The sequence below is a fragment of the Aquila chrysaetos genome, chromosome 18 (genome assembly GCF_900496995.4).
Source record: "Aquila chrysaetos chrysaetos chromosome 18, bAquChr1.4, whole genome shotgun sequence".
In the NCBI taxonomy this organism is placed as follows: domain Eukaryota; kingdom Metazoa; phylum Chordata; class Aves; order Accipitriformes; family Accipitridae; genus Aquila; species Aquila chrysaetos.
In genome coordinates, this window is record NC_044021.1 from 544072 (window position 1) to 556454 (window position 12383).

General features: G+C 41.4%; 1 protein-coding gene across 2 annotated transcripts in view; it reads left to right on the top strand.

Moving 5' to 3' along the window:
* The window catches only part of ADCY2 (adenylate cyclase 2), a 216699-nt gene that overhangs the window by 13488 nt on the left and 190828 nt on the right, over positions 1 to 12383 (top strand). For both annotated transcript variants that reach the window (XM_030041979.2, XM_030041980.2), the window contains exon 2: positions 6458 to 6655. In XM_030041979.2, coding sequence (XP_029897839.1) covers positions 6458 to 6655 — 198 coding nt within the window. The remainder of the gene's footprint in view (positions 1 to 6457; positions 6656 to 12383) is intronic.

Sequence of the window (12383 nt, forward strand, 5' to 3'; positions counted from 1 at the left end):
CTTAACCAGTCTAGCTGGGAGTCACTGAAGTGTCCCTTGACCTGCTGTGTTTTCTTCTTTGACAGCCTTTCTTACCTCTGCATTTCATAGAACCTCAAATAGTTTCTGTCCTGGTTGGATGACCAGTCCTCTAGGTCATTTATTTTGATAAGCCTTTGCTGTTCAGTCTGGTTTTTTGGTTGATAGGAACTTTACGCTATTTGTTGATTCTCCTAGATTGTTAATACAAGCCATTCTTCAATCCCTGCTGAAGTGTGTGGCTTTCAGTCTTTTCTGCTTTTTCACTATACTGCTGCTGGTCTTTTTTCTACCAAGTTTTCCAGAAGACTATTGTGTAAATAATGTTGTTTTAACAACAGGCATTTTAGTCTTCCATCTAGCTTTTTAGGCTTTTAGCGTTTATGTAGAAGAGTGTATACTTTCACGTGGGTGCTTTATTTCTCTGCAGATTTTTTCAAGAGTCTGTCTGTTGTGGCTTTTCTTTGCCATTTCCTTCTTGCTTGAGTTTAATTAACTTCTGTTCTTTCCTTTAGTTGAGAATTACAGGTCTCCATGATATTACTGCTTCTCTTAAACCACTTACTGTATTTCTACCTTTGAAGTGCCAGCAAACTCATTCTTCTCTGGTTTAGATTAAGCTCAGCTACCTTCTAGAGGCTCCCTCCCTATTCCCAAAATTTCCTTGTTTCTTTGAATTCATTTTCTAACATATTTTCTTAGCTGCTTATTGAACTTCTGCTTGCCAACCGGTCTTGTTTTGGGAGCATTTCTGGGAATGCTACCATAGTTCTCTGCTTCTTCACTAGCAAACAATATTTTGCCTCCAGAACTTTTCTTTTAACCTTCCTTACGTTACTGTTGTTTGCACAGCAGCCATGGCTTTTGACTCTTCCTCAGCACCTCTAAGGAGCCTTTCCAAACTCTCTGTGAGGTCTGATGTTTTTGCATTAAGCACAGAAGCCTGATCTCTGGTATGTCAGACTTTGTGTTCCTGATAATCATTGCTACAACACTGAGGCAGGTGAGGTTCACTCATAGTTATCAGGCAAACTTGGAAAACTATGGATGCAGTTGTTTTCTACTGAGTAAGTGAGAAGATGAACAACATCTATATGTAGTTGGACTCGCTAAAAAGAATCCACTGGCTTGGCACTGTAGTCAAGTACATAGGTGGTGAGAAGGGTGTTCAGAATACCTACATGGTTGGTCATTGTATTATCACTATTAGTCCTATGCGCTAACTGGGACAGACCCTGTGAAGTCAAAGAAGAGTTCCTGTTGATTTCACTAGAATTACTGCACTGTTGCAAAATGCCACCTTCTTACGCGGTGGGATTTTACAGCGTACGTTGTTCATGACTTTCAAGTTTGAGGAGATGCTGCAGGTGACCAGAATGCCACCTGAAGGATTTGACTGAAGTCTTACTGCTTTAATAGTGACACAACAGACTAACAAATACAAAATGATCTAGAACCTGGCCATGAATGGAGAACTGCTCTTGCTGGTTATATATGACATCACGGAGCAGCTTGGCAGTTGTGATGCTGGGCTGAATTGCCTCATATATGCGATGTGCAAATTGCTGGACTGATTGCGGACTAGCGAGGAGTCAAATATCACTGTGTGCTAACAGCAAGTGTAGATTGCACATCAGACTCATTAATAGAACTGAATTTCTCAGGACATCGGACATCATGAAACAACTGGATTTGAGCCTGATGCTGTTACCATTGATCTACCAAGCCAAACAGGGAATGCTGCTGCATCAGAGGGAAAAAAATCTCAGGCATGCAATTACATAGGGCCTTAGTGAAAATCAAAAGCTTCATTGACACAAACTTCAGGACAGTTTGATTAAAAGGTACAGTTCAATTAATTTTATGCTAGTGTCCTTGAACATGTTGCAAAAAGCTTAATAAAAGCTTAAAAAAAAAAAGACACGAGACAGCTTCTAACCAGGCAGCTAATCAAGAAAAACAAGCAAAGCTTTGCGTTATGAAAGATAAATGGTGGGCATGAAAGGCAGAGGAGTTTTTCTAAGCTGTGGATCCAGAAAATACAATGTGGCCTTGGAAACAGCATCTGGTCTTGGAAACAGCATCTGGCCTTAAAGACACTGTGCCATTTCTAAAGTGAAGATGGACTAGTAATGATGGAATTGATGGAAAAGAAATCTGAGATGGTGGGCCAAAACTTTTCAGTTGTCCTAAATGCTGAAGTCCTAGATGAAGCTGTACAGCTACTTGGCCAGGAGCAGGACATGGCACCCCCTAATAAAATAGAGATTTTTCCAGCTGTCTAGTAGATGGCACACAGTGCAGTCAGCTGTAAGCAAATTCACTAAAATATAAAACCATGGGATAAGAGTCACAAGTAGCCAAAAGAATTTTGCAGCTTTTTGGCTTTGTAGAGAACTATTCCTTGAGGTGTTAGAGAATTGAAAAGCTGTCCACTTTTACAAGGGAAGGGAGATGATACGTCTTCTGAAAATCGTTCTAATTCTCTCAAGTCCTGGAAAAGGCTTTACAGGAAAAATGGGCAATTTTTGCTATAGATTCTTTCAGTCAGTCTGGTTAAAGGAAGATGTCATCCTGTTTTGATAGAGAGGTCAGTAAGTTAGTAATCCTTGAACCCTGTAACTTTTTTAACACTCAACATTTTTGAAAATACATGTATGAAATGGTACATAGTTTTAATGTCTGAAGAACGTTCTCACTTGTTCCTGTATTTACATTTAGAAAGTGTTTCACTGATCTCAGCAAAAGGTGATTTTAGTAGGAATTTAATACAGTAAACGGTTCGAGTTAATTCAAAGCATGTGCTATTTCAGATCCCAGCAGGAGTCCTCTGTATAGAGACTGCTGTCAAATTCCAGTAGACTAAAAGAATAAAGGAAAAAGTACCAAAAGAATGAGGGACCATGGTAAAAGATTTTAGGCTAAAACTGGTATTTTAAATGCTTGCTTGTTCATTTTTATAGAGTACTTCGTCAAGTTGTATGGTTTTATGTAAAACAGTGAAATGCTCTACAGCAGCTTTGCTGTTTAAAATTGAACTGAGGGCATGGCATTATCTGGAAAAGGAAAGAACAGGATGTAGAATGAGAGAAGGTTGTGGGCTTTGGAAGGAAGAGTGAAAGTGATTCTTCAGATTTTAGGGGTAAGATTATCACACACTTTGAAGAATTTGTGGGAGTTAGAAAAATTTCTAACAGTAGACCTTTTAATTTCTTCAGTAATTAAAAGACAGCAAGATAGAAAACACTCGGGAAGATAGAGCTGTCAGGCAAGATCCATATATTGCAGGCTTAGCCATTATGTTCAAAAGAGTCATGCTGATATCTTAATTCCATTACCTCTGGTGTATTTTAATTGCTGAGACTAGCAACAAAAAAAGAAGGAAGGTGGTTTTGTTTTGGTTTTTTTTTTCCCCACCTCCTTGGGAAATGGTTAGGGAAAGAGAACAGTTAGCCTTCAGGATTTGTCTTTGCATCCAACATCACCTTTTAACCTGCTAAACACACGGATGATTGCAAATATTGATCAGGAAGCTACAAGTTTTACATGTCCTGCTCTGGAAGTTACAATTTCATAAACATTTCGTTCCTCTGAAGTAATAGGAAAATATTGTTAAAAACAGTTTCCAAAATAAACCCCTGCCTCACACTGCCTGCTTTTGTTGACCTGATAGTAACGTGTATTTTACAGGCAGGATTGTGAAAAATCCACCTGTACACATTAAGGCTTTCTGGAAAGGATTCAAATGGTAATAACAATTGTTTTCTCATATATTTTTTAGTTGCTTAATGTGTATACTATTCTGTCTTTAAATTTCAGTTTGACCTCAGGATTCGCACAGCGTACGGTGCGATGCCTGCAGCTTGCGACATGGGAAGCAGGTTGTTTTGTGATCGGCTCGGAGCGGTGGCCTCCTGCTGCAGTCGGCGAGGTTGCATTCAGTTACCTGTGATGAAGAGCTGACACGTCGTGGTCTTTTTTTTTTTTTCTGCATCTGTATACCAAAACAAAATGCAAAATTGTGCAATAGCCAACCAGAGAAGGGGAGAAAGCAGAAATAAAATTTTAGATTTAGTGATCAAAATGGCTTAGCTAAGTGTTGAGATCAGTGTATGCTTAAAAAAAGGAAATTGGCTGGTGAGGTGTTAATTTGGAACAAACGTTGTGATGGATTGATCTAATGCTAGAATACATATAGAAGTATGTAGGGATGTGACCATATATATGCTCTAAACTGAAATCTAAATATTGTTCATTTGTTTTGAAGCAAGATTGTCCTAGAAAGCACAATACTTTTATTTTTTTGACTGAAATGGAGAAGCCTGCTGTTGAAGTGCATGTGGATATTCTTGCTAGTATAGTTGTAGCGTGACTGTTAGCACTGAAATAGCCATTTGCCGTCATTTAAATCTGTGGTTTTCCTGAGTCTCGGCTTCCTCCAGGAGCTTGCAGGTGGGTTCCTTCAGTGCTGCGACCCTGACTGTGTAACAGATGGTGCATGGAACTTACTGTTGTCCTGTCGCTGCTGAAGGGACTAGTTCCTCTGACCTTGGAACAAGAGTTTTGCAATCCTACCTGGAATTGCGGAAGTCAAAGGTGGAAGTTAAATGCTTTTGGTGTTATCTGGGCTGGCATTCATTGTGACATCACTAAATCAATTCACTGAAACAAATTTCAGCGATGGGAATGATCAAAAATCACAAAATTCAGAGACGTGAATCAGTAGCTCTTCCTACTACTGGTTAGGTTTTATATTTTGTCTCTGACTATGCAAGATTGCATGTATCTTACTTCATAACAGCTCTGTACTCATGCGGACACTTACCTCTATGCCTAACTTTAAGCCCATAAATTGTTTACAGTACAACTACCCCAGTGTTTGAAAGCCTTAATGTGTGTATTTAATATTTGGAAGATTAGTGTTTGTATTTCAAAGTTAGCACCATCACTTACAGTTTCTTGACTCTGCTTATATCCTGATCATCAGTGCTGCAATAGTAATTGCTTCAATGCCCGATGCAGCAGGTGGGTGTTGCAATGTGCAGTACATGTGCAGTCAGGGCCACAAGAAAAACAAAGTCTGAAGGGAGGAGGGGGAAGGAACCTTCCAGCAAGTGTCTCCAGAGATGTGTGGTTGTAAAACTTACTAGATCTGGGAGAAAAAAACCCAAACCCCCCAAATGCTGACAGCATTTGTAAATTTACAAATTTACTTGTAAATTTTTAGTTTTGCTCTAACTGTAGCAAGTCTTATAAGAAAGAAAAAAAAATTCACATCAAAAAGCTTTTAAGTAAAATGTTAAGTATTTAAGTTGAAAACCCATCGATAAACAACATTTATCAGGGTACTAAGGAAGCAACTATAAAACAAAGGAAAAAGAAATGTTATTTCTTTGTGCTTGGATATCGTACAAATCATCAAATAGGTACTTTCAGATTGTTTCCAAGATTTTACCAGCATGAAAAATGAATACAAGGCTTTTCTGCATGAAGTGTGTGGTTAGTGGAGGATTTCATGGTGTTGCAGCAGTAGCATTTGGGGCCTGCTTTTATGGTCCTTGTTGCTACAAATGAGGCTGTTAGAATTCGCAACAGCTGGGGGGAATGAGTAAAGATCCTATGACCAGACTTTGATTTAGTGCTGTTGTACTTCAACCAGAGATACTTTTGAACACATAGAGGAATATAACATCAAATATTTATTCTTTTTTAATGCATCCATCACTAGGTGATTTAAACATACTAGTGTAATAACTTCTATGTAAGTTCTTTAAATAAATTTAAATATTGTTTATTCTGAATCTCACTTCAAGTTTTATTCTAGTCCTTGCTCTGGGTGTTGTTTGCACATTTTGAAGTAAGCAGTTGCTAGGAGAAAAAGTATATACGTAATCTAGAGCCCGTCCTTCCAGATAAATACTTTAAACAGAAGCAAATGTATAGTACCTGGCAAATATCACTGTCAAAAAGGCTTTTATAGTGTGATGGACGCATGGTTGATTTGGAAGGCATTTTGACAGCTGCAGTCTTCAACAGGGATCCTTGAATTTCACCTGCAAACCACACTAATCACAGAAATCTCTTGAATTCTGGAGCAGAAAGGCAGATATGGTTTGCCTTTTAATTTGCTCAGTCCTGTGGGCCTGGTGCATTACTGCTGTGCGATTTACAGTTTTCTCAATCTGCTTCAGCGAATATATTTCTCAATTTAGTTAAAGAAGTACCATGCAGTAGTGTGGTTAATAGTTGTTTATGAAGTTAATACTCCACATAACAGCTTCTTACAGTGAAAGAAATCCCATTTTCATTCAACTCACTTTTGATATTCAGTCATGCCTTTCTGGGATCTCCCTGTGCAATTAATTTAGAGTATGTTATTGCTGTCTGACCTTTAGGTACATTCATTTTTAACTTCCTTTTCATTTTCCTCTGTTTCCAGGAAATTGAAGACCACGTGGCATTTGTAATAACTGTTCCAACGGCCCTAGCAATTTTTTTCGCTATATTTATCCTTGTCTGCGTAGAACCTGTATTTAAGAAGCTGCTTCGTGTATTTTCTCTGGTGGTCTGGGTATGTCTTGTTGCCATGGGATATCTCTTCATGTGTTTTGGAGGAATCATCTGTCCCTGGGACCAGGTAAGACTGTCATTAATTTTACTTCCCCTGGGTACATTTCCAAGAACCATTCTATGCAAAAGCATTCACATTCATTTTTGTGGGACATCTCATAAAATGTTTTTGTGACTAAGTGTTTGTGTGCTGAGACTCCCTGCATCTGTTTTATAAATACCAAAGGGATGTGCCTACTTAGTATATGGAAATATTTGAAGGATTTTGCTTTTATATTTTTAAGGTGCTTTGCATAATGAACATTTGATTCCAGTCACCAACTTCTTTGTAGAGGGAATATTTGATTCTAGTGACCAATTAACATGGCAGAAACGCTAGTTTTGTTCAAGACCACTGATTTAAGCTTCTTCAGCTTAAAATGTTTGAGCTCTGAGTGCAGGCTTTCTGTGGTCTTCAAGATGCTTTCTAGTAACGCATGAGAAAAAAGGACGGTGAGTTCCCTTATATTTCTAGGGAAATGAATGAGTGGGGAAGCAGGGAAGTACCCTTCACGTTTTTTAAATTGCATCTTGATAGCAGCACTTTTGAAATATCAATAAATGATGTGCAATAGCCAACGCTGTGCCTGATTGATTCTTCTGTGTTCTGCTGTATCCTTTTCCTTTTCCCAAGCTTCTCTACATGGGGATACTCCTGATACAATAATTGTAAAACTCTTCAAAGGATGAAAAAAGCTTTTAAATACATAAATGTCTTCTGTAAATTTCATGCTGATTCCATGAGTTTGGTATAACCTTTAAATGGTAGTACTGTATCCAGGGTGCCTTCAAGACAGATCTTCAAGATAGACTTGAAACAAATTCTCTGACTTTTTATTCAGATCTTGCAGTGACTTATGCAAATACTGAACTTTAAGTATGCAAGTAGTTCCTTTAAAATCTTTAATTCAAATGATGTAAATTACTGGTACATGTTGGTAATATTAGTTTTGGAGCCCTTACCTTTGTGGGTGACTTTTATTTTTGTTTTCTTGGAAGGTTCAGGGATTAATTGTCTTATGAAACTGCCTTCCTGGTGTGGGGTTTTGTTTGGGTTTTTTTTTGTTTTGTTTTGTTTTTTTCTTGAGTATTTGAAATGACCAAACCAGGCCACTCTTGCATGTAATAAAAGGCAAATCAGAATGTGTAATATTTTTGTCTAGATACAGATTTCACCATGGGAGTCCCTGTATCTTTGTAATATCAAGTCTAGATAATTGACATGGCCTTACTTTTTTGATTTATTTATTTTCATTGCCAGTTGTGGGTTGGCATGCTAGAATATTTCAGGCTTACAAGCCTAGATGCAGATATTTAATTAGCTGTATTATTTGTCCACTGCAAGTTCTACTGAGTTTAATTTTGTCCTTTGAAAGATAACGACAGTGATTTTCAGAAGCATGTGGCACAAAAGAGGTCCACGAGGGATGCCGACGCCTCGGTCTGGGGGTTCTGTTTAGCATGTGAAGATGGTTTGTCCTGCCCCGCTCTCCTCTTAGGAAAGACGTAGCGGTTCCCGCAGCGTCGAAGGGACGTGGCGGGCCGTGCGAGGCAGGAGGGGCTGCGGAGCTCCAGGGGAGGGCACGGTCTTCCCTGGGCAGGACACAAGTCCTCCGACGTTTCAGGCCGCCCCTCGCTTCGCGTGCAAGTCTCGCTGGGAGAAGAGGACATCGGGCAGGGAGCTGTGCCTTGATGGCTCTGCCAGCGGCAGCCGGCTCCGGGCGGCTGCCGTGCCTAGTGCTGCGCCGGATCCGGCCCGGAGCGGGCAGGGCTTTTCCAGAAAGCCTGGAGCTGGCCGCGGGTACGCGGCTTAACCCCACCGTGCCGGTGTCTTCGGCGTCTGGTGGGAGAGGGCCGGTGCCAGCCAGGCTGGCCCGTGGCCGCTGTGAGGAGTTGGAGGTTGGGTGGCTCCCTGCAGTGGGACCCTTCGCTTACCCAAAACCATTTTTTTTTTTTTTTTTTTTTCCCCCTTTGAATAGCAGCGCTGTTTTGTCGATCAGTTTTCTGGGTATACTTTAGCCTAGTGTCAGTTAAGAGTAAACGACAGAACTACGGGAATCTTTCTGGGAATTTGACACCTTAAACAATAGACTAATTGCAGGTTTGATGTTTTTGAATGCTTGTAAAATAGCCGTGAGCGGTTAAAACACTGCCGGGTATTCCTCTGATGCTCGTGTTTTGATTGCTCTGCATCAAGAATACGTAGGTCAATAATTGATGTTCTCTCCTATAATTATACATGAAGGCAAATCTGAACAATCTTTCCTCGGTGATCACTGACAGTTTCTTTGTTGAAGTTTTACATTTGGTGAATTTTAAAGCCATTTTGCTTGGCTTATTGGGGTGTTCTTGTTGTTCCTTTATGCTTTTTATGAAAGAAAAGAAACATGATGTAAAATTTAAATTAGTTCTGTTTCAAATACGTCTTTGTCAACAGATCAAATTAGAAAATTATGAAAATTTAAAAAAGAGCCAGTTCATGCACACTTATTTACTAAACAAGTGCTTTATTTTATTTTTCTTCAAATTACAGCCTAACTTCTGTTCTGGTCCAGCAGAATTTAAAAATAACTCTTTTCATCATCTTTCGTGTATCCTGAATCCTAAGCTTGTTAAGAAGATGGCATTTCTTAATTGTACTAGTAACAACTGAAGGATAAATCTTCTGCATACCATAGTTTATAGAAAGAACTTGTTATTCTCTAATTTGCGCACGAGCCTTCTCCCTTTTAAAGGGAGTCCCGCGTCCTTTAAATCTTGGCTTAATGACTTTAATGTTCCTTTTGGCTGTTTGCAACTGCTAAATGCAGTTTTTCTCTGTTGTCTGAAGGAGCTGTAGGTGTGAACTTTGCTGCTTTTGTTTACGATAAAAATACCACCTCGGAGAGACTATTTTGGTTATGGACTCAATATATATTTAATGCAGAGCAGGTCCTCCTGAGCCTGCAGGCCCATAGCTCAAGTAACTTTCACGAAGAGTAGAGGGCTGGAAATGAAGTGGCTGGTCAGGGCCGTCGTGGGTTTTTTTTTTTGTGTGTGTGTGAGACACCTGTGGGCTGATGTGAAATAAGTGCAAATCGTAATTGGTTTCGGCTATCTTTTTGCCGTCCCTGCAGACTGCTTTTATCTGTCTGCATGTCCTTGCCTCTCGCTGGACTGCAGCTCCAGCTTTGGAGAGAGAGCTATCGTCAGGCAGGCGTCTGGCCGCTGTTTGCGGGGAAGGCGAGGCAGCTGTGGACGGCTGCTCTGTCCCTTGGGCCGGTCTGCAAGGCTCCGTAATTGCCCGCTGAGCCTGATCCGAAGGCAGTAATTGTCACTCAGCTGCGTGGGCATAGTCACAAACCCACCTACGAGAGGAGCCGGGCTATTTGCACTGTCGAGCGTACCGACTACCTTACCTCTTAAGTTAGCCCCAGCTCCCTCGCTCCTCGGTACGGACGATGAAGAGCAGCAAGAGCACTGAGAGGGAGACGGAGGGTGCCTTGGTGAGGCAGCGGGTGTCTCGACACGACACAACCGAGGAGAGCGACGGCAAATGTCTTTGGTACCTGACGCTCCTCTTGAAAGAAGCGCGGCAGCCCTCTCTGGTTGGCGCCAGCCCAGGTTTCTGTTGGTGCCAGACGTGGCGGAGGAGCCCCCGGTTTCCCTGGGCCGCGGCGGCGGGACCTGCGCTGGCCGGGCTCCCGCCCGGGAGGGAGAGCTGCGGGACGGCGGCCCGGGGTCGGCAGGGAAGACGGAGAGCGAAGGGAGTGGCGCGGAGGCTGGGAGAGAGCCGTCGCCGTCGCGGGCGGGCAGTTCTTCCCAAAGCCGAGGCGTGAGCAGTAACGCGCGGAGGTGGTGCCAGCGAGGACAGACCCGAGGGCGATGCGCGGAGACGGGTGCACGGTGCGTTTGGTGGAGGGCCGGCGATGCGAGGCAGGCTGAGGAAGCAGGGCGGGTGGAAGAAGGCGATGTGTTGGTTTCGTCATGCTAGGACTTCTCCCTCCTGTAGGAAGGAGCACCTTTCCTTACAAAACGTAAATCCAGTACCTCTCTCTAGAGCTACCTGCCAGGGAATGAATTTAAATTGGTTGCCTCTTGTTTCACTGACAGTGTAGTTATTGTACAACAGTCGCCTTTCCATGTCATCCTCTGACATGTCTAATACTTCCTCAGCCTTTTATACAGGGTGTGTGTAAATATGTCATAGCACATTGATATTGGTGGGTAAAAAGAGCTCTTAAAGCATACAGCGGATGATATAAAAAAAGAGAGTAATTATACAGCATTATACTAGTCTAATGAATTCTATCATTGCTGGATTTTGGTATTCAATTCTACTTAATTATAAATACGTTTGCACAGCCCAGGCACCAGATGTGTTCCTCCTTGTCTATATTCAGTTACAGCACAGAAATTACTTCAAGCAGGATTTGACGCTTCTGGTTTCTGAAAAAGAATTATCCACAGAGCGATGTGTTTAGAATATATGTTTGGCTATTTTAGCCTAAATGCTACTTTTTGAGCTGAATCTAAAGCACTTTTTTTGTTTTGTTTAATGTGTTGGTATGGAATTGTTCAATTCGGGCCTTGGAGCAGCCCTGGTTTACAAAGTGTGGGCAAAATTTTCTGTATTAGTATTTATAATTCTCATTTTTTTGATACTCTCTTGGCACCTGAGGATATCGGTCTATCGCGTGCTGAGGGCTGAGGGCCCACACAGCGTTTCTGCGGTTGTGGCAGTTAGCTCCTCTATTAGGCAGTGGGGCAAGCCGATGGGTCCGCAGAAATGGAAGTATTTTCTTGGTACGGAATTACAACGCGTTCAATTTCTGCCCCTTGCTTGGGAACTGCCTTATCTAAAGTCAGCCCTGCCGTACATGATTAATAACGTGTTGTGTGGTCAAGCAGCGCAAAAAAAGGAATTGGATGCTTGCGAAGGAGAGCAGGGCGGGTGTCAGTGAAGTCCCTGCAGCGTGGGAAAGCGAGGATGAGTTGCTGTCAGCTGCACCGCCGGCTCAGGATCTGGAGCATGGGGGAGACTTGACATTTTTTCAAGTTCAAGATTCATCAGACTATCAGGAGTGAGTATCCTGAACAAGGAGCTAAATCTTGTAGGAGCATGGTTCAGTACCTTGTAGGTGAATAGTCATCTGAAAAAGCATAAGGAGAACCAGGAGGCTTGTATGAAAGGGGAAGATGCTGCCCAGCAGATGACACTGTGCTTTAGGTGTAGGTGTGATAGAAAAGAAACCCACAGTCTGCAAGTATAAGCTATATTTGCAGTTATATTTGAGGAAGGAGAGGAACAGATGATTTTTACCTTCATATTCATTTTTTTATAGACATACAAAGTCACAGGCTTAATAGCAAGACATTTAAATGTGTTTATCAAGTCTGGTATGGCTATATCTGTATAGAAGACAGGAAAAAGCTGAGCTATTAGAGACCTGCCAGTCATTAAAATTGGTAATATAGTAGATTAATGTAGTAAAATAGTGTGTGGAGCCCTGAAACAACCTGTTAGCATAACTAATGTGCCATTGTTAACCTTTGGTATGTCATGGCAATGCATTGTGATAGCTGTTTGTGGAAAGAGAACTGATTTCTTTTTTAAATAGGGAAAGCAGTTTCCTTAAAAAAAAAAAATAAATCTGTTTTAGTGCCAAATGGAAGACTAGAATCACTGCTAGAGGAGATGAACATTATTAAAGTAACTGTACATATAGGCGAGGGGAGATGGCAGCTAGTATGACTTGAGAGAGCATCAGGTGGGA